The sequence below is a fragment of the Xenopus tropicalis genome, chromosome 1, assembly GCF_000004195.4.
Source record: "Xenopus tropicalis strain Nigerian chromosome 1, UCB_Xtro_10.0, whole genome shotgun sequence".
Taxonomy (NCBI): Eukaryota; Metazoa; Chordata; class Amphibia; order Anura; family Pipidae; genus Xenopus; species Xenopus tropicalis.
In genome coordinates, this window is record NC_030677.2 from 88417493 (window position 1) to 88440560 (window position 23068).

At 39.8% G+C, this 23068-nt stretch overlaps 1 protein-coding gene across 5 annotated transcripts in view; it reads left to right on the top strand.

The window, feature by feature from the left end:
• septin11 (septin 11) overlaps window positions 1–16220 on the top strand; it is a 114726-nt gene extending 98506 nt beyond the window's left edge. For 2 of the 5 annotated variants that reach the window (XM_031897479.1, NM_001142898.1), the window contains 1 exon segment: window positions 350–782. In XM_031897479.1, the coding sequence (XP_031753339.1) occupies window positions 350–365 (16 nt within the window). In that variant the 3' untranslated portion in view covers window positions 366–782. 5 annotated transcript variants of the gene reach the window in all.
• The last annotated feature ends 6848 nt before the right edge of the window (window positions 16221–23068 follow it).

Genomic DNA, 23068 nt, shown 5'->3' on the forward strand with positions numbered 1-23068 from the left:
GGCACATAGGCCCTGGAACAGAGATGTCAAACTTAAAGTTATCTATCTGTTGAGAACTTCCCAGTATCACCAGCCAGCTGGCTAGGGACAATGAGAGCTGTTATTCTTAACAACTGGTTAAGAAGCAAGCAGGTTTGATAATCCCTAGCCTAAAACTATACATTTATTTTTCCTACCCTACGTGTTTGTTAATTGAGACTTCTGCGTGGGCATTCATTGTACCACAGATGAATGCTGGGGCTCTGTTTTTCTTTGTCCTTACTTTGTTGTTTTTACATTTCTAATGTGAATGTTTTGTATGTTTTTATTTTTTTTTTCTTGTGTGTTTTATTTCCCCTTTAACTTGCAGTGCGAGCTTCACATAAAGTCTGGCAAGCCAAGGATGTTCCAGCATTCACCTGCTTTTTGCAGTAATGTGTCCTTGCCATTTGTGTTCCCCAAGGCTCAGATCACTAATCACCCATTTTAAGCATCCTGTTTGGCTGCACGAGGGGGGGCGTCTGCGTGCACATGGACTCTTGTTGCTGGAAAGCGAATGTTGCCAAGCCTGGCCTGCTGTGAATGGCAGCTACTTGTGCCTTTTGTATTATTCTCCTTTTGGCTAATATCAAGGATAACTGACCTACATGTGTTAAGACTGAATTTATTCATGTGCAATATAATTGTAAGTCATTGCTCAGAAAAGAAAATTCTTTGTTAGACTAAATATTAGCTAAAGCTAAATGATTACTGGGTGCATTTGAATAATAAATCATGTTTGCCTTTTTTTTCTATAACCCTTATATTTTGCCTGTCAGATTTATTTACCTCAAATGCCAGTGTCAAATCATATTTGAAATCTGTACAATAGGTAATGTTTCATGCTGGTCAGACGAAACAGAACTGAAATAGTTTTCCAATGCACATGAACCACTGACTATCAAAGCAATGTTTGCTAGTAGCTTATCCATAGCAAATAAAACAGTAGAATGATGGCTAAATAACAAGCTTTCTAAATATGCTATTCTTAAAACAAAGACCTTGGCAAAAATGCAGCTATTTCTGTAGTCGCTTCTTGACATTTACATTAGTATCTGAAGGAAAAGTACTGCACAAAAACTGGGCTTGATAAACTTAATAATGAGCAGTCTCACAACATTCCATTTTTGTGTGTATGTGTGCATACATGCAGACTTTTTGTAACATTAAGAAATGAAAAAGTGAATTAAAATATTTGAAATAAAATGTACTATTGCTCTGCACTGGTAAAAGTTGTGTGTTTGCTTCTGAAACCCTAATATAGTTTATATTAAAAAAAAAAAAAGCTGCTGTTTAGCCATGAGGCAGCCAATTCAAGCTTGAAAAAGGACAAAAGGCACAGATTACATCAGGGGCTGGGGGGTGCAGGGCCCACCGGGGCTCCAGAGCCAGGGGCCTTGCAGGTGCCCCAGCCGGCCGCGTCCCCTGCACCCCCAACCCCCCCCTAACATCCTCCCCTGAGCGTGCGTAAGTTTAATGCATCAGGGGAGGAACGGTCACCCGGGGGAGAGCCGGCAAGGGTCGGGTCTGGGCGACAGGGCCCAACGGGATTATTCCCGTTGTCCGGGTGGCCAAGTCGGACCCTGGATTACATAGCAGATAACCCTGGTAAAACACAATTTTATTCTGTAGGGCTTATCTGTTATCTGCTATGTAACCTGTACCATTTCCTATATTTTCCAGCTTGAATTGTTGCCCCCATGACTACATGGCAGCTTTGTTTATATAAACTATAGTAGTTTTTTCTGAAGCAAACACACAACTTTACCAGTGAGTGGCAATAGTACAATATATCTTAATTTATAATGCTTTCATTTTTTGGTGCTACTGTTCCTTTAAAGGAGAAGGAAAAGTCACTTGGGGGTGCCAAAATGTTAGGCACTCCCAAGTGACTTAAATCGCCTACCTTTTACCCCGGGCTGGTGCCCCTATTCGGAGAGGACAGCACCACCCCGGGGTAGCGGCAGCGCTTCCTCCTTCGCTCGCGCGCACATGTGCAGTAGAGTGAAAAAGCCAAACTTTAACAGATAAGTTGGCTTTTCACTCTAATGCGCATGCGCCGGTCCCGGGAATTTGCCGGCAAAACAAAGCAGGAAGGAGGAAGCGCTCGCTACAGGTACCCCTGGCTGGTGCTATTTTCTCCTAACAGGGGCACCAGCCCGGGGTACAAGGTAAGCGATTAAAGTCACTTGGGGGTGCCTAACATTTTTGCACCCCCAAGTGACTTAGCTTTTCCTTGTCCTTTAATGTTGGTATTGATGATAATAATAATTTTCTCAATATATTTAACATAATTATATTTCTTGGTAGGCAGTTTTGCCATGCCTCATCAAGGGTATATGGGCCTACTTGAATACATTGTAACTTCTACTTTCATTCAAAAATGCTGTTGGATATCAAGTAGTGTATGCACACCCCTTCCCCCCATTGTATCACTTATGCACAATACAACAAGCTTTATTTAGTTCATGTCCAACTAAAATCAGTACACAAAATGACCCAAATGTTTGCTAGATAATACACAGTCCAAGTTAATTATGCCCAATGTATTTGTATGTGGATTCCTTTTTCTTGCAGCCTTCACTAATGCTTGTTTAAAGAGGTGTGGTTTGGCAAGGCAACTGGCTTTTAAAGCAACACATAATCACCTAGTTATATAAGTGTTACGTGTTACTATGTAAATTAAAACCCAAGAGAAAAAGACTAAACTTAAACCCTGTGAATTGTACAACAACAACTGCCATAAGAAGTACTTGTTACTTGACAAATTCGCAATTATCACAATACTGGTCCCTGTGAATTTTACATTGACTTGAAAATGCACAATATTCAGACACTAAGGGGCTGATTTACTAAGACACGAATTCGAATCCGAATTGGAAAAATTCCGATTGGAAAACGAACATTTTGCGACTTTTTCGTATTTTTTGCGATTTTTTTCGGCGCCTTTACGAGTTTTTCGTAGCCATTACGACTTGCGCGAAAAAACGCGAGTTTTTCGTAGTCATTCCGAAAGTTGCGCAAAATCTGGCGATTTTTTCGTAGCGTTAAAACTTGCGCGAAAAGTCGCGCCTTTTTCGTAGCGTTAAAACTTAAAAGGCGCGACGTTTCGCGCAAGTTTTAACTCTACGAAAAAATCGCCAGATTTTGCGCAACTTTCGGAATGGCTACGAAAAACTCGCGTTTTTTCGCAAAAATCGTATTGGTAACGAAAAAGTTGCGATAATTTCCGAAAAAATCGCAAAATATCGATTGTTGCGAAAAAAACGCAATCGGACGCATTCGGCCCGTTCGTGGGTTAGTAAATGTGCCCCTATGTGAAAATATTGGTATGTTGAATAATGCAAAACCCTTCTGCCAACCCAGAAGTGTGAGGTATTTAATAAAATAGAGTGGAGAAGTCCAAAAAAAACTCATATCTCATCATTTGGCTGTCTGATTCCTGGGACCCCACAAGAGGGAGAAAAGTAATCTCCCCGCAATGCCATCCCACCAGCTAGAATGTAAATCGATACGATGTCCTGAAGTCGCCCAAAGTTGTCTTGAGAGCAAACTTTGGGCAATTTTGGGACATCGCAGCGACGCGTATGCCATCCTACCGATGATTTACATTCTAGCCGGTGAAGCCAAACAGAGCTTACTAGTAGCAGCTACTTTTTCATGGCTACTAAACTCCAAAAAATACCCTGCCATAGACAATACTGAGAATTGCCTCTGCTAAAACAGACATAGAGGCAATTATCAGTAAATGATCAGCATTGTCAATTTTATTAGCCACAACAAGTAGCTGCTACTAGTAGTAGCAGCTAATTTCACTTTTCTCAATTTTTAACTGAACAAATCCCACAAAGATTTTTTAATTGGTAATCGTTTATTTCTGTTGGCGCACTGGCATGTTATATAACTGATTTAAGTAAATTAATTTTTTTTTTTTTTTTTTTTTTAGCACTGGCACTTTTTATAATGGATTAAGCAAGGAAATTTTCAATTGATAAATTATTACAGTGCTGTGGTAATGGCAATCCGGCGATTTTACTTTTACTTTACTTTTACTTTACTTATTGGGAGTCATGGGAGTTGGAGTCGAGGAATAAGGTAGGCGGAGATAGAGACTTTTAAAAGTTGAACTCATAAAGGAAAATCACACCCCCTGAGGAAGTGGTCCAGAGGACCTGTGAAACACGTTGGAAGTAGTGTGGGTGAGAATTAGTACCAACAGAAGAAACGGCTGTAGTCTAGCATCTAACACACATACATATGGGAGAGTCCGGACCTTTCATGTATTGTCATACAGTGAACAATGGTATCTTTTGTAAGTAGGCACTTACTCTTGCATTTTAATTGAATAAAGGGTAATACTCTGTTTTAAATATTGTTTTTACAAGTGAGAAGAATCCAGTGGATTGTTGATACGCATACCTTTTCTTGTGAGTTACCATCCATAAGGGGAAGTTGATCGATTTTATACACCCTGCGTGCATTAATCATAAGGAAGTCTAACGACATCTGGGATTAGAATAGAAGTTCAGTGATTGGAATTACTATTCATGTGCTCTCCCTTCCCTCTCTCTTTTTGTTTTAGATTTGTAACAATTGCGGTCAGGAGTGAAGTGGCGTGGTACCAATAGGGATTAATTATCTGTTATTAACTTTTATACCAGTATTGTGATAATTTGTGAATTGGTCAAATAACAAGTACTTCTTATTGCCAGTTGTTGTTGGACAGTTCACGGGCGTTTAGGTTTACTCTTTTTCTCTTGGGTTTTAATTAATAATTTGTAATCGAAGCTCTGTGGATTTTAGCTTTTAGAGGTAATTGCAAGTTTAATCTAACCAATTAAATAATTACTTTGAATAAATGTCATGTTGAAACAGTATTTTTTTATACATGACTTCTAATAGCAGGAATTGGTGTGTAAGGAACCCCAACTGCAATTTGATTTATTAAATGTTATCTCCTGACATTAACATCCCGAGCATTCATATTTCTAGCATACATGGTAAGAAAACTGACTTAACTGTGTTTTGTATTCTTTTTCTATGCCGTTCATTCCTGGACAGCACCTTGCCTTTTCTGATACATTCCAAGAAGTGGCGGCCTGTGTTTTCCTTTTGACCTCTGGATTTCTTTCTCTCCTGATGCTGTCCTGCTTCCCCTCTGCTCATAGCTAGGTAGCCTCTCTTGTTTATCCTCTTCTTATGCTTGCCAGAAACAGTCCCCACATACCCCACACTGCCTGCAGCTGCCCACCTCTCGGAAGCAAGTCAGCCTGAGTGCATCCTAAACGCATCTTTCCTTGCTTGATTTTGCTTTAAAAGGCAGAATGACAACCCATTACTTCCTATTCTTTTCACTGCTCAAACATGGCTCTGGGTAGAGGGGCATATAGTCAGGCAGCTACTTGTGTACAATAAAAGTGTATATTCAAATATATGCAGGTCCTGTTCACAGGCAAAGATTGAATTAAAAAAAAAAGTTGGTGAGGCTAACACCACTTGGAGAAACCAGTTTCCTTACCATGGGTTGCACGTAATCACTCATTATGCTGTTGTTAAAGTCTTGCACTGACTGTTCTTATTCTGTGTTATGTTGCTTTTTATCTAAAACTAACTGTGCAAATTCATATTCGGTAAGGTCCTTGACTTTGCAGTGCTGTAATGATCGTGCTATTATATCTCTAGGATTTTAACTTTGGAGGAGATGCTTTTTTTTCTGTACTATAAAAGATTGTCATATTTTTAGTTATTTTATTTGGCTTCTCCTGAATAACTGATCTTTTACTTCTGGCAGCCTCATATGGGCCAACACTGTTGTGGTCCAATTGTGGCTATCTCATGTGATTTGTCCTAAAAGTGGATGGCCAGAGTGTAATGATCTGGTAATATGGCCCACTGGTTAAATCAGATTGCAAAGAGGTTTTAAAAGGGTGCATCATTTAGTCAGTCAGTGACCCCAAGTTTACACAGAAGGAGGCTATCAGCAGACAGACTAGTAGCAAACCCATGTGTGGCACAAAAGCATTTGAATTGTCTGTCATATTGCTCCATGTTTGGCTTGAGGAGCTGCTCGCCCAGTATACATAAAGAACGTGCTTGCTGAACATGACCCATATGTTCTCTGTATATTTGCCTTCTAGGTACCTTGTCAAAAGTATGTGTCAGTATACACAAGTTTTTCAGTGGGGGAAATGTAGTTCTCATAGTAATGTTGGGGAGCTATCCCTGGGCCATGTTTAGCTTGTTGTGCAGCATCTCTATGCCTTTCTTTCTGTATCTATATTTTTCCACAGTAATCCTTGGCTGTGCACAGAATAAATGGCTCAGTTTCAATCCTAATTGGATGTGCTTTCCCTCCTCTGCATGTAAGTATAATAAGTCCCTGATTTTTGTATTTGCTAAGTTCCTTATTGCTGGCAATTACAAATTTAATTCTGCCAATACTTGAAAACTTGAAGAAATGGTAATGATAAATTACAGTTTGCAATCTTTACTATTAAAAACTGCCTGAACTCTTCTTCAGTTAAGGTAGCCATTATACTTCCTTATTTAAAATTTTTCACTGTTGTATTCAGTATGCAGAGAATTTATTGTAATTGGTTATTTTGCACAAGGTTTTCTATTGTTTATAAGGCATTTATAAAGCACCGGCATATTCAACAGTGGTGTACAATAGAATAGTGTATCCTGTCTGACTTTTATTAATCTAGTTGATACCATACTAGATGTTTTGATATTGCCTCAAAGGATTATCAAAAAACACTCGCAGCCCCTAATACATGACAACACTTGTCTAACTGCACAACAAAATCGCTTAAGTGTATTTTATTTCTTTCAAACTGGTCCATATATTGTCCTTTTAATACTGCCCATTGTCTGCAATTTAGTACTGCAACCTCTGGTACGCAAATTGTATTTTATCATTCATATTTCTTGAGCATCTCTTGTGCTTCTCCTCATTTAGTTAGAGAGTTTGTTCTGCTCATAGGAAAGCAATAGCTAATGTATGTGTGTCTCCTAGGTGAAGGAACATTGACAGTATATCCTGGCTTACATGCCTTTGCAGAAAGGCAGATGCATACATGTTTAGAACTGGTTGCAATTCAAACAGGAAGTGAAGAGTACAGAGCATCCTTAATACATTTAAAATACAGCTTTAATATAGTTCAGTTTACGCTACACTACAACTTTGTATGGCTTATCATTCATACATCCTGCTTTTTTTTTTTTTTTTATATTAAACAACAATTTGCACTGAGCTTTTTTTGTACATGCAAAAAAACATAACCAGCTGCATATAGGAAAAGTGTGGAAATGTGTTCACTTGTAATTGCCAAAGATCACAGCATGTTATGCAACTAGCTTGCACTCCTTAATAGGCTTTCCACTCCCTGATTATTGTTTTGCCAGAAACTTTAACACACCTTACACTATCCTCTTAATGGTTTGTGCCTTTTACCAGTAGCAAATGTAAATTACGGGTCGTTGCATTTCTTCATTACCAAGATCTGTCAATTTTCTTCTGTCTGTGATATATTTCGGTTGGGTTTATGTCAGCTGGTATGCTTTTCTTAAATAGCTTCAACAACAAGCTGTGAACATCAGTAGGAATAATGTATGTGATACTTTGTATTTTTATATACCATTTCCCTTAAATTTTAGCTTAAGGGGAATAAATAACAATGCATTTAAAAATATCCTTATCCAGTATATGTTCTCTCTTGTTTTGTTTCCATTTAGTGTTTATGCAGTATTATATGAGGTATGCATATGGTAGGAACTTGTTACGCAATGTGTTTAATTTTTTTTTAATCTGGTATCAAAGCATTTTGTGTTAAAATATAAAAATATACACCTTATTTTTTTGTTTGTTAGGACAGAGGAGGTAAAATATTTCCTGCAATCAGAAAAAATATACATTTACCCCAAATTAAGCTGTGTGTGTTTATTTCTTTGTGTTTGTTTTTAAACATTCTAGTCAAAATCATGCAGAGTTTATTTTTTATTTTGCTTATTCTTCAAATTGGTCCCCCTCCCCCCTTCAGAGAGAGCCAATTTTTGCTTCATGTACTGAGTAAACAAAATTTTGAGGGGGGCTTGTAGTAATTTCACTAGTTTGCTTTTAGGGCAGAGACACACTCAAGAAATTAGGCTATGCTGACAGGCAACAAAATGTCTGGAAACATTTTCATTGCATAACAAAAGTGCAAGTTGATAGTTTTTCTTTGCTTCCTTGTGCAGAGTGAAACCCCGCCCCCACTTCCTGTTCAGTTCTCTGTTCAATTCAACTACCTGTAGTTGACCTGGGGAGCCTTCTGGGCATGCCTGGAGGCAGCAGGAACCAGTCTGTGCTTTAGCAGGGTTTTTTGTTTTGATGAGAGACCTGAACAAGAAGTGAGGACAGGGCTTCACTCTGCACAAGGAAGCAAAGAAAAATGATCAACTTCTAACTGAGGAACCAGGTCAGAGAGAATGCTGGGACAAAGGTAGATAATTCTGGAGGCTGTTTAGAGTAATTGTACTTATATAAAAAAAAAGGTTTACTTATTCTTTAGGGGAGAAAAAAGGCAGCCCTATGAAATTTTAGGGATATATTCCCCCAACTGAACCACTAAATTTTAAGCTCCTCTCCTATTGTGTAGATAACAGTGGCCATCTTAATTCCTCCCTAGTGCAGATTGATCATGCACAGGGGTAGCAAGGCAAGAGATGGCTGTGGAGTGCAATGCACATGCTAATGCACTGGGGAAGTAGCTGCCAAACAAGAAAAGGAAACAGAGCCATTAATATACAGGTATTTTATTTTCAGCTACCAGTATGCTTTTAACCCTTGAACTAAGTTCAACTAGGCTTAAAAATTGGAGTGGATTGCTATGGAAGGTTTATATCCTCTTTAGCAAAGAAATTTTGATCATAAAACAGTAACTACTTGACTGGCAAAGAGTTGAAACAGAAGGTTGCTGGGGGTGTATCCTTTAACAGGGGCAGGGAATTTCAGAGAATTTTTTGTGGTTGGAATGAATGAGATGATTGGAAGATGAAAAGGAGGGCTCAGGTTATATGAAGGTAGTGGCAGACAACAGGATTTTTTCTAAGCAGGGCTTTAAACCCCCAGGAAGCATAGCAGTGACCTGTGACAATTAATATTGCAAGACTGCAAAACGTGTAAGAGCTTTGATCTTCATTCCAGGTAGGAAGAGAACAGTAACCCCAATATTTAATTATAATGATGTAATTTTTGCCCAAGTGCAGTAACACATAACAATCAATAATTATTCTGTTTTAATACAGTTACGTAGTAATTGCTACCCGTTGATTGGTTGATGTAGTGATTAGACCCACAGAAAATGTTCCCAAATTTGTTTCTCTTTAAATCTGTGGTCTATATTTCCTAGTGCGAAAGCTCCCAACAGATCATACTGAATTTTTTGTCTTAGTCACAAGACATGGTTTCTGGGTACTCATGAAGTCCTAAGACAAAGGACAAAACTATAGTCACGTTTTAGGATCAGTGGTGATAAATTGTCATATATCCAGCGCAATGTGCTAAGAGCTCATTTTTATTGTTTAAGTAAAATAAATATTTTTGGTTTACGCAGATATATCTTTTTTCTGTTTGTTTTTTACTGGCTTATTCCAATACATGTGAAAGTTGATGGAAACTCTTTGTTTCTTTATATTTCTCTATGTGCCAGAATGCTCCTCTAATGTTCTCCATTCGTGCAACATTGTCACAAAGCAAGGGAAATGGTTATGTTTAGCTCTTTTCTTTAAATTGATGAATGCTATGACATGCTTCAAGTACTGTTTTTACAGATTATGTTATTGCTGTATACTGGAAACATTGATTATAACATAATGAATATGGGTGGGGGTTGCTCCTTGTTTATACACTAAAACCCCAAAGGTTATCTTTTAAACTTAAAAAAAAAAAAAAAAAAGAATTTTAGCATTTGCCATTTTGTAATACATTTACAATTGAAAACTCACTGTGAGGCACACTGAAGCCTTATACTGACTAATCCTCTGTTGCACACAATGCACAAAGTTATTTTGTGACATTATATTTTTTGTTACACCCTATTTTTAAATTAGAAGGAAATACTACTACATGACCACAGACTGAAATAACTGACTGAACTGGATGGTATCCCCCACCCATAAAAAATAAATTATACCATAGGTGTGAATGTTCTTGTCAAACCAACTATGAAAATCTTTCTGGTGCTGAACACCCTTACTGAAAAATATTATTAATCTCTGTTAGATCCACACCCACAAAACATATACAGTCATGGCCAAAATTGTTGGCACCCCAGAAATTTTTCCAGAAAATCAAGTATTTCTCACAGAAAAGTATTGCAGTAACACATGTTTTGCTATCCACATGTTTATTCCCTTTGTGTGTATTGGAACAGAAAAAAAAAGGGAGGAAAAAAAGCAAATTGGACATAATGTCAAACAAAACTTCAAAAATGGGCTGGACAAAATTATTGGCACCCTATCAAAATTGTGGATAAATAAGATTGCTTCAAAGATGTGATGCTCCTTTAAACTCACCTGGGGCAAGTAACAGTTGTGGGCAACATAAAAATCACACCTGAAAGCAGATAAAAAGGAGAGACGTTCACTTAGTCTTTGCATTGTGTGTCTGTGTGTGAGATCTTTAAAACAAAAAGGTCCTGACGCATTTTGTATACAAAAGATACGTAGTCATAGGCACAAATTTCAAATGAACACAAACAGCTATTTAAAATGCAAAAGGGGAAATGACATTAAAATGATTGGAATTTTGATGTCATTTCCCCTTTTGCATTTTAAATAGCTGTTTGTGTTCATTTGAAATGTGTGCCTATGACTACGTATCTTTTGTATACGAAACACGTCAGGACCTTTTTGTTTTAAAGATCTCTACAATAAAGACAAGTTTTAGTGGACCAAGGAGTGCGTGCCATTTCTCTTCAAACTGATGTTCGCTTAATACCTCAAGCTACGGGTTCAGGGCGCTGCACCTGGACCACCACTTGTCTTTGGTGAGTGTATTTCCTAATAACATTGCCAGGACTTTTTTAAAGTCGTGTGTTGGAGGTGGAGGGTCCGGGGTATACACACCCGGACCACATAATTTACGGGGTGAGCTTGTTATCACTTCATTTGCATTTAGCTTTGAAAGATAGCCTGGGGATTATTTATACTGAGGCTTGTATACATATATTCCCCCTCCTGTTACCCTAAAAACTGAGCTACTTAGTATTATTTTTAGGATTGAAAACGGAATGAGGCCTACAAAGAAAAGAACACAGTACCTACAGTGAAATATGGGGGAGGTTCAATGATGTTTTGGGGTTGTTTTGCTGCCTCTGTCACTGGGTGCCTTGAATGTGTGCAAGGCATCATGAAATCTAAGGATTACCAAAGGATTTTGGGTCGCACTGTAGAGCCCAGTGTCAGAAAGCTGGGTTTGCGTCCGAGATCTTGGGTCTTCCAGCAGGACAATGACCCCAAACATACGTCAAAAAGCACCCAGAAATGGATGGCAACAAAGCGCTGGAGAGACCTGGAGCAGTTTGCAAAGGAAGAGTGGTCCAAAATTCGTTGAGAGGGGTAAGAGGTTTATTGATGGTTATAGGAAGCGACTGATTTCAGTTATTTTTTCCAAAGGCTGTGCAATATTAATTTACGGGTGCCAATAATTTTGTCCATCCCATTTTTGGAGTTTTGTGTGACATTATGTCCAATTTGCTTTTTTTCCCTCCCTTTTTTGTTCTGTTCCAATACACATAAAGGGAATAAACGTGTATAGTAAAACATTTGTTACTGCAATACTTTTCTGTGAGAAATACTTGATTTTCGGGAAAAATTTCTGGGGTGCCAACAATTTTGGCCATGACTGTATAATCTGTCATGGGGAGGGGCCATTTAGTAAAGGCTAAAATTAGAGTTCCCTTTGTTACCATCTTTTTAATAAATGTGCCTCTAAAAGTCATATACAAGTGAATAGAGGGCTCTGAAACTTTTCTCTGATAAACTGTGGAGAATTTAACCTTTGATAAATTTGCCACGTAGAATACTGGATGTGTTGTTCTGTAGGATTCAGTTAAATATGTAATCAGTACAAATCTTTTCCATTTGATTTCATTATAGCTGTATGGTAACCATGCTGTTATGGGTGACCTCTTCCCTGTACAGATTGCATATTTTTAGTTTTACTGGTCCCGGTGACCTGCTCGTTTTTTTAGGTATAGTATTGCTGATGGGTCACCTTGTCCTGAAGGTAAGATATCATGAAATCTTGCATTGTTTGTGGCTGTTCATATCAAAATCTGCAAAACTGATACAAACCATCGAATATATAAAAAAAGATCATACTTAAGGATGTATGTAGCATTTTATTTGCATGTATTTATAGCATATTAATGCTTACTTGTGTCTCTCTTGTGCAGACATTTAACAGTCCAATAAGGAACATGTTTGTATTAACCATAATGCTCTTTCTTCATTATTCTTTCTCTCTCTTTTCTCTAGCTTCTTTTCATAACCAGCCTGTTATCAGCCCTTCACTTTTCCCCTATAACGGCCAGATGAGTGTCAGGAAAGCAGCATACACATCTTGAAAGATCTGCCTTGCAACATTTTCTTTTTGTTCCTGTGGGTTATATGTGGTTGTGTGTTGGGTGCATTTCTTTTCTCTACTGACCTAATACAACTGTTTGTGTCTCTAGAACTTTAACAGTGTAACAGTGGGGTTCCTTATTGTGGTGCTGTTTCAAAGTAGACATGGTCCAACTATAAGTCCAAGTACAATTATTTCCTGTGAATAGAAAAGACTATTGTTTTATTACTGGACTTGCAATTCCAGCATTCAACTGGAAGATGATTTTTTTTTTCTTTTTTTTTTCTTTTTTTTAGGTAATGCCTAAAATCTTTTACTGGGGAGTAATATATGGAACAGGCATGCATAGTAGGCAGGCTTGTAGAATATTTACCTGTTTAATACCTGGTATGTTAAAAGTGTACTTTTGCTTAGCATGACTTGATTGTTCCAAAACCTTTATTTCTTTGCATTTTGCATACACCAGAGCTGCCATATTGCTAACAAATAAAGCAAATATTGGTTAGGTGGCAACCCTAATGGTGGCAGACAATCGACAGAACATTATTGAAATGGTAAATGTATTTACATCCACTGGAGTGCCCAGTTCCAAATATAAGGCTGCAGTCAGGTACAACATATAGTCATATGAAAAAGTTTGGGAACCCCTCTTAATTCTTTGGAGTTCTGTTTATCATTGGCTGAGCTTTCAAAGTAGCAACTTCCTTTTAATATATAACATGCCTCATGGAAACAATAGTATTTCAGCAGTGATAAAAAGTGTATTGGATTAACAGAAAATATGCATCATAACAAAATTAGACAGGTGCATAAATTTGGGCATCCCAACAGATATTAAATCAGTACTTAGTTGAGCCTCCTTTTGCAAATGTAACAGCCTCTAGACGCCTCATATAACCTTGGATGAGATTCTGGATGGCTGTATTTATGACCATTCGTCCATATAAATCACTCCAGTTCAGTTAAATTTGATGGCTGCTGAGCATGGACAGCCTGCTTCAAATCATCCCATAGATTTTCAATGACATTCAAGTCGGGGGACTGTGACGGCCATTCCAGAATATTGTACTTCTCCCTCTGGGATAAATGCCTTTGTAGATTTTGAACTGTGTTTAGGGTCATTGTCTTGTTATAATATCCAACCCCTGTGTAACTTCAACTTTGTGACTAATGCTTGAACATTATCCTGAAGAATTTGTTGATATTGGGTTGAATTTATCCAACCCTCAACTTTAACAAGGGCTCCAGTCCCTGAACTAGCCCCACAGCATGATGTAACTTCCACCAAATTTGACAGTAGGTAGCAGGTGTTTTTTTGTAATGCAAGTGTTTTTCTTCTGCCATGTTTTTTGTTATGACCAAATAACTCAATTTTTGTCTCATCAGTCCAAAGCACTTTGTTCCAAAATGACAGTGGCTTGTCTAAATGAGCTTTTGCATTCAACAAGCGACTGTTTGTGGTGTGAGTGCAGAAAGGGCTTCTTTCTCATCACCCTGCCATACAGATGTTCTTTGTGCAAATTGCGCTGAATTGTAGAACAATGTACAGGTACACCATGTGCGGCAAGATGATCTTGCAGGTCTTTGGAGGTGATCTTTGGGTTGTCTGTAACCGCATCTGCCGCTTCTGTATTTTTCTTGGTCTGCCAGACCTGTGTTTTCTGGGTTTTACAGCAACTATGCCTGTGGCCTTCCATTTCCTGATTACATTATATTCCTTACAGTTGAAACTGACAGTTTAAACCTCTGAGATAGCTTTTTTTTGTAGCCTTCCCCATGATACTGAACAATGTTTGTTTTCAGATCTCTTGGGAGCTGCTTTAAGGAGTTGCTTTGAAGAGAGTCAAACAGAAGCACAACTTGTAATTGGCCACCTTAAATACATTTCCTCATGATTGGACACACCTGCCTATGAAGTTCAAGGCTTAACAAGCTAATCTAACCAATTTGGTGTTGCTAGTAATCAGTATTGAGCAGTTACATGCATTCAAATTAGCTAAATTACCCAAGGGTACCCACATTTTTGCACAGCCAGTATTTCACATTTGATTTAATTTCATACAACTAAATGCAGCTTCACTAAAAAAATTTGTTTAGAAAACACCCCAGTTCTCAGATGTACCTGAGAAATGAAAGACATACCACTGTTATCTTTTTTTGTGGAGTAAATTATTATGCTGGCTGAGAGGGGTTCCCAAACTTTTTTCATATGACTGTATATAGGTTCTGTTTCATTACTTGTTTGTTGTACTTTATTTGGTTTAAATTACATTTAACTTATATATAATTACTTAGCATATTGCTATTTTATAAAGGTACACGGTTTAACATTTCCATGTCAGCAACTGGGCAAAATGAAAGATCTTTTTGGACAACTTTATGTTGTATGCATCTAAGTATTATACAGTCCTATCTCCTGAAACTCCACTTAATAAGTGGGCATTTGTGGTTTGTTTTTGTGAAATTTCTAACTTTCTTATCACATCAAATTTTTACACAAGCAAATATAAGCAGGAGCCTGATTCTATATTCATAGTGACTAAAGTCAGTGATGATGTAGTATTAACTTTGCAGTTGGTCCTTATTTTTTGCTTAACTCACATGAGGATTTGGAATTATTTTGCTTAATTTGACCCATTTACATTTGGTCTGTGTGAAATATGAGCAGTGAATATGACCACAAGCCTGGCCTATATAGAGCTGATGGGTTTGAAAGATCTAAGGGTAATGGTCACAGGAAGCATTTTGTCATCCTCATAAAATTACCTCTTGCAAGGGTGACACAACACAACAAAATACTTTTTTTTTTTTATTAAGAAGAATTGTCTTATCCCAGGCAGTTGAATGGTGAGCAAAAGCTTTAAACCTCAGGTAGAAGACGCTCCAGGCCAAAAACATATTTTTTACCTCTCAATATAAGATTATGTATGTACTCATAGTTTATAATGACATATAGATAGGTAAGCCCCCCATATCTACGTTAAAGTTTCCAGGTCATCGAAGAAAATGTTTAATTTCTAAAAAAAAAAAAAAAAAAAACTATTGTTCAGAGAAACTCTAAATTGGATATTTACAACACTACGCTTGTTTATTTAAAGCTTGCAAAGTTACGGTTTTATACCAAAGTATTAAGCAAAGTATGCCAATTATTATCGGGGGGGGGGGGGGTGGAAGACGTTCTGCAAGCTGATTACTGATGACAGTATGTTCTGCTATTTTTAGGAGATGATTCATTCAAATATTATAAAGTAAGGTAGGGATATTGCAATTCACTTATGCATTTTTTAAACTGAAATATATTTTCAAATGCATCACTCTGAAATGGCAGATTCCTCATTTTAATCAGGGTTCTACAGTTTATGTAGATACCTTCCCTTTAATATTTTGCATCTTTCCCAGGGCCTGTCAATGTCAAATTTTGGTTTGGTAATCATATCACAGTGTGATAAATCTGAAAGTGCCAAAATCAAGCAAAATGCTCATTGTTGGAGAGAAAATATTTTTTAATGTATGTACATGAATGACTAACCTGTACTGTCATCCACTGTTCAACTCAGGTAGTGTGACCTGTCAATAAACAATTTTCATTGCTTTTCTGTCTTTTCTGTTTAATAACTATTATAAACACTGTGACAGTGTCCTTGAGGCTTATTTAAGTGACAAGATTTTTAAATATCACTACTCCATCCCAGAGAGTATGAGGAACAATTACTGTATATACTTGGGTTTTAAGCTTAGTTTTTCAGCACCCAAAATGTGCTGAAAAAGTCACCCTCGGCTTATACTCGAGTCGGGTGCCATGGGTCCCTCCAGACTAGCACCCTCTGTCCTTTGTGTGCAAATTAGGCCCCCCGCAACCAGACCTTCCAGTGCCCTGGCCCACTCACAAATTTATCTTCATCTACCATCCTCACCTGTCCCATTCTGCACTAGACATTGCACTTTATATTCTATATAATCTATATATAGTTTTGAATGATTTTAACTCTTTGTGTTTTAGCTTAGTTGCTGATTGAGCTAAGGGGGTAGTACTCTTGAGGTATCATTGTTAATACCATATTGTTTTTGTTGACCCTCTTCTCCACTTGCAGAGCTAAATTTCTGTTTTCTTTGAAATAAATATTTAAAAACACATACCCCACTGATGCCTCATTTAATGTAATTGTATTGGTATTTATTTTGATTATTGAAACTGAGCAATAGCTGCTGCATTTCCCACCCTAGGCTTATACTCGAGACAATAAGTTTTTCCAGTTTTCTTAGGTAAAATTAGGTATCTCGGCTTATATTTGGATCGGCTTATACTCGAGTATATACGGTAGGTTTATTTGAATTCATTAGATCATTCTTATGTATAGTTTGCAGGTACATTTGGATTTCATTTTTTTTTAAACCATGACTAAACACATTTCCAAGAGTGTCAGTCATTTATCAAAAGATTCAAATTGAAAAAGCGTTAAAAAACACCAATTTTTCCGTTTGTCACGTGAAAACAGCAACTTTTTCGAATTGTCACATGAAAACCACAACTTTTTTGTATTGTCACACAAAAGCCAGCATCAAAGAACCATCACACAAGGAAAGATCTTTCTATTGTAAAAGGGACATTTGCCATTGACTTTTACATGCTCTCAAAAGGCTGGTGTATAGTGGATTTATTGTGTTTCTGTTGCATAATAAATTGTGAAAATATCATGTTTTTCTTCTGTGACAAAACAGGAAATTTCCTTTCATACTTACCGTAAATTTATTTTCCTGGCCACTCTTCATGTCAGCAATACTATAGGGAATTTACCCCGCCCTCATACCACGGTTAGCTCTGTCCCTCCCCCACTAAATCAATGAATAGACCACAACCCCTTCACCAACCTGTCCAGCGAGGGGGGAGTTCGCTGACATGAAGAGTGGCCAGGAAAAGAAATTTACGGTAAGTATGAAACAAAATTTCCTGGCCACTTCATGTCAGCAATACTATGGGATATACCTAAGCAATAAGACCAAAGAGGGAGGGGACAATAAATGTAATCAACAGAAACAGACCGCAAAACTGCAGAAGCAAAATCAAGTTGAGAAGATTTCTTCACATTTAAATGGTAGAACTTAAAGAAAGTGCGCACATACGACCATGCTGCAGTATTATATATCACTGACTCCGGAACATCTGCCTCCACCGCCCAGGAGGTGGCTACAGCCCTTGTTGAGTGAACTTTAAACCCTGCTGGCGCTTGCTTGCCCTGGAGACTATAGGCTTTTTGTATTAGGATTACAATCCATCTAGCGATGGTGGATTTTGCTGGAGATTCCCCTCTGCAAGGACCTGCCGGAATGACAAATAGTCTTTCAGTCTTTCTCAAAGGCTGAGTAACTGGTAAATAATGCTTTAGCATTCTGTCCAGTTTCTGGAGCTTTGTCGAAGTATCTGGACCATCTGGAATCATGGAAATAATCACCTTTCGAGCCAGGTGAAACGGAGACACCGCCTTGGGTATGAATGAGTCTACAGGCTTCAGGACTACTCTTAAAGGAAATGTAACACAAAATTTTCACTTTCAAGATATCCATTCTATATACTTTAATTAACAAATATAGCATAGAAAAATTACAATAGTATTAGTGGTTTTTTTAGAATATGTATTTTACCACAGATTTACTGAGCTCTGGCAGCAGATCTCTCCCAAGTCTCACAGCCCATTTCCATTCAGATCCCCCTCCTCCCTCTCTCCGTGCAGGCTCAGGCACAGCTCCTTGTAACAGACACGCAGACCCAGCAGAAGTGGAGAAAAGGTCTGTCTCCCATCCCTCTCCTTTTCCTCTTTGTGCCCCATCGCTAGTAGCCCATCAATCACTTTTAAAAACGACACAGAAGAATGCAGTAAATTAACTTCCGTATTAAGCTGGAAGTCTACCCCATCGCCGTATCGCCTTTCAAAGCTTTGCCCAGTAAGCCACTGGTAATGTAATTTATTATAAAACCACTTATAATATCACAATTTTTAATGTAATTTTGGTTAATAAAAGTATTTAGAAGTGATATCTTTAAAGTAAAACTTTTGTGTTCCTGTTCCTTTAACCAGCGGATCCTCTGCCCAATTAATCTCTGCCATGGCCAAAAGAGCTGCTACATGAACTTTTAGAGTCCTTTTTGCAGCCCTTTATCCAACTCCTCCTGCAGGAAATCCAAAACCTGCGACAATGGAGGTGGAAAAATGGTATTCGCTCTTTCAGATTGCCAGAGCAGAAATCTCTTCCAAACTTTATAGTAAATATTTGAGGTGGAGTCATTCCTCGCTTTCAGCAATGTAGCTACAACCGCCTGAGACAATTCTAAGGCTATAAGCCTTTTGCGCTCAGTCTCCAGGCCATCAGAAACAGACACAGGGACTGTGGATCCAGATGAGCAACTGGCCCGAGTTAACAACCCCTCCCCCACTGGCAAGGGAAATGGATCCACTAGCGACAGACTCTTCAGCAGCGGAAACCAGGGGCGACAAGGTCAGGGTGGAGCCACTAAGACTACATCCGCCTTCTCCTGGATAGTCTTTAGAAGTACTTGGAACAGGAGAGAAATTGGCAGGAAAATATATGCCATCTGAAACTTCCAAGGCTGGAGCAATGCATCTGTACCCAGAGCCAGTGGACTGCTTTTTTCTAGAAAAGAAGGCCGGAAACTGGGTATTTTCTGGCGTCGCCATGAGGTCCACCTCTGGCAGCCCCCATCTTTCCACTATACTGCGAAACACCCCCGGATGCAGCTTCCACTCATTATTCGACAAGATAGACCAGCTGAGAAAATCCACCTGTTCATTGCGACTTCCCGGCACATGAACTGCCGTCACATGGTCTAGATTCTTCTCCGCCCAGCTCAATATTGGAAGAACCGTCCTCCACAAGGTGTGATCTTTGGTCCCACTTTGTTTTCGTACATAAGACGATGCTGCCGAATTGTTTCTTTAGCTTTATCGCCCTCCCCTTTATGTCGGGTACAAAGTGCTTGAAACACTGCCCGTAGCTCCAGAATGTTTGACTGCATGCTCTGCAAAGGAGTTTCCCACGTCCCTTGAGCAACCCTATTGGAATCCATGGGAAGAAGCTCCCATTCTATTGGAGCAAGGGGAAAAATCTCTGGCTAGATTGAGAGGATTTCGCCACCATTGTAGACTGGTCTTGAGCTGGGGAGACAGCCAAGTCTGTTGTTTCCAATTCTTGGCCCAACGGTCCCAATGAGCTAGGAAATAATGCTGTGCTTCCTGCATATGGAATCTGGCTCATCTGGTCATCGGAATGGAGGCTGCAGACCAACCGAGAAGAGACATGAAGCGCCTTGCTGAAACTGACTCTTGATGACAGAAGTCGGTCACTTCCTCTATCAAACGGATCACCTTCTGCTGAGGTAGCCTGACAACATTCTCTGCAGTATTGAACTGGGCTCCCAAATAGACCAGAGGCTGGGAGGTTGCAACTGGCTTTTTCCCAATTGACTAGCCAGCCGTGAGACTGTAGAAAAGAGATGGCTATCTCTCTGTGAGCTAAAATGATCTCCGGTGACTTGGCAGACAGAAGAATGTCGTCTAGGAAGTGCCAGATGGCTAAGCCTTTTTTCCTTAACTCAAGTGAACAGAACCTTGGTGAAGGTCCGTGGAGAAGTAGAAAGGCCAAACGGGAGGGCCTGAAACTGGAAGTGCTCTTGACCAACTGCAAAGTGTAGAAAACATTGATGTTCTTTTGCTATCGGAACATGAAGGTAGGCATCCTTCAAGTCGATTGACAACAGTCAGTCCCCCACCTGGACTGCTGATATGATGGTGTTTATTGACTCCATCTTGAACATTTGGAGATGCACAAATTTGTTCACTTTCTTCAAGTCTAACACCAGCCTCCACCCTCCTGAGGCCTTCCTTATCAAAAAATAGGAGTAAACCTCTCTCCCTCTCTTGGAGTGGCACTGGCACCACCACCTCCTGGTTCACAAGCATCCGCACATAATCCTCTAAAGCCTTTCTCTTCTCCTGGCAGTGAGGAATCGGTGAAAAGAAAAAAAAAAAAAAACATCTTGAGTCGGGATTGTCAAAAACTCTATGTGGTCAAGGACCCATTGACCCTGTGTTCCCAATTTCGATAAAATCTTGAAAATCTGGCCCCAACTCGGGCATCTGTCAACTGATTGTCAGGAGGGCTTCTTAGAGGTTGGGGAAGACTTGATCTTACCTCCCCTAAGGACTGTGGACTGATCTCCTCTCCACGATTGCCTGGGGGGGGGGTCACTAAAAAAATATCTGGAACTACTGGAAGGAACTCTGGCCCAAACAAACCCCCGGAAAAGAAAACCCTTAAACAGTTGAGCCCTTGATTTCTTCTTCTCCTGTGGGAGAAAGGTGCTTTTGCCCCCGTGGCTTTAGAGATGACTTCTTATAGCTTAGGTCCAAAAAGACTTCCCCCCACATATGGCAAGTTGCAGAGGCTTAATTTCGAGGCCGTATCTGCACCCCAAGTTCTAAGCCAAAGGGCCCTCCTGGCCAAGCCTGACACAGCCATGGATCTAGAGGCTAAGCAGGTCAAGTCCACCGCCGCCTCCGACATAAAAGCTACAGCCATCTTCAATTTTGCTAAGCCAGCATTAATATCAGCGGTATCCGTGCCATCTGAAATGGCTTTATCAAGGCCATCAATCCGTAAGGATACTGCTTTTGCCACCGACACCAGTGCCACTGCGGGCTTACAAGATGCTTCAGCTACTTGATAGGCTTTCCACAGCTCTGTCTCCACACATGAATAACTGAAGAGTCTACCTCAAGAGGATTGTCCCAATTCTTAGTATCCTGCTCCCTGAAGGGATACAACTTCGCAAACCTTGTAGCCCATGAAGTAAAAGATAACTTTTTAGCTGCTTTACAGAAAATAACTCTGCAACCTCTGCAAAGAGGGGAAAAATTCCTTTGGCTTTGAGGAAGAAGGCAGAACTTTAGACTTCTGAACTATCAGAGAGCTTTCACCTCCAAATAATTGGCTTCACTGCCTTCATCAACGGACTTACTAAAGCCAGATCAAAGGCTGCTGGTTTAACTTCCTCCTCATCCAACAAGATGTCAGAGACTGGCCCCTCCAAGTATCTCGAAACAGTTCATCAAACATGGTTATGATTTGTCCCTGCTTCAGGGCTCTCACCTTCCAGGGTAACTTTTACACTGCTTTCACACATCCATGGTGACTCTCACACTCATGAACACTTTGGGCTACTCACTCAGCCCTGCTGTCTCTCCCCTCTTGGGATACCAGCTCACCAAGCCTCAATGTTCTGGCACTCAAAAACACATGGTCACGGCTCCCTCTGCTCCTTCCAGTGGCAGACAGCACCCCTAGCCCCGCTGGGAGTTCCTCACACAGTCAGGCAACCTTCCTGCCCTGTTCTGAGAGACCTTTCAGTGTGACTCCTGGCACTTCTCTGGATGACTCCTCACTTGGTTACCACTCCCTCTGCTCCTTGCAGTGGTAGCTGGCACCCCCAGCTCCTCTGGGAGAGTGAACCCCTCTGAGTCCCCAACCTGAATTACCAGTCTCTATATAACCTATTACCCCCCCATTTATTCCAGGACTCGCCTACCCGGCTTTTCCTAGTCCACTTGCACAGCGCCAGATTTGTAATCCGCCCCGAGGCCGCCCCCATAGGTCACCCCCCGTGCATGCACATTACGCTCTACGCACACTTATGAACCACAACCCCCCCGTGCACGCCACGCTCGCAGAGTGCATGCGCATCGATTTATACTCACATACAGAGCAGTGGGGAGAGGTCCCCATTGCTCCGTATGGCAGCAAATTTCAGACTTTCGGTGCGGCGGAGCGGCATGCCGCCCCTAAAATCTGGGCCTGCACTTGCATGAATAACAGCATTAGTTGCTGCTAAACCAGGCATTTTCCTTGGTGCTGCATGTATCCCACTTTTAACAATGGTGGAAAATACACCAAACGGTGTTCTTACTGCTTGTATCTCTCACATACTATAATGGCCAGGACTTTACTTCCTCCTTTAGGGCTCTGGTACACGGGGAGATTAGTCGCCCGCGACAAATCTCCCTTGTTGCGCCGCGTATCTCGGCGCCGTGTATGCCGTCCCACCGGGACATTTTTGCCGGTTGGATGTCATATCAGGGAGTTTAGGCGCCCGCAACAAGGGAGATTTGTCACGGGTGACTAAACTCCCTCGTATGCCAGAGCCCTTAGAGCTCTCTAAGCTGTTAGCAGTCACTAACCAATTAGTGACTTGAGGGGGGGCATATGGGATATAACTTTTCACTTAGTTTGCATTTGAATCTGACCTGAGTGCTCACAAACTGACTAAACAGGTATAAACTGCTCCTTTAAGAACATAAAACAAATGAAATGGGATAGTAGTTGAAGTAAAATTACAGAAAGTCAAAATTTAGGCCAGAAATAAAAACAGAC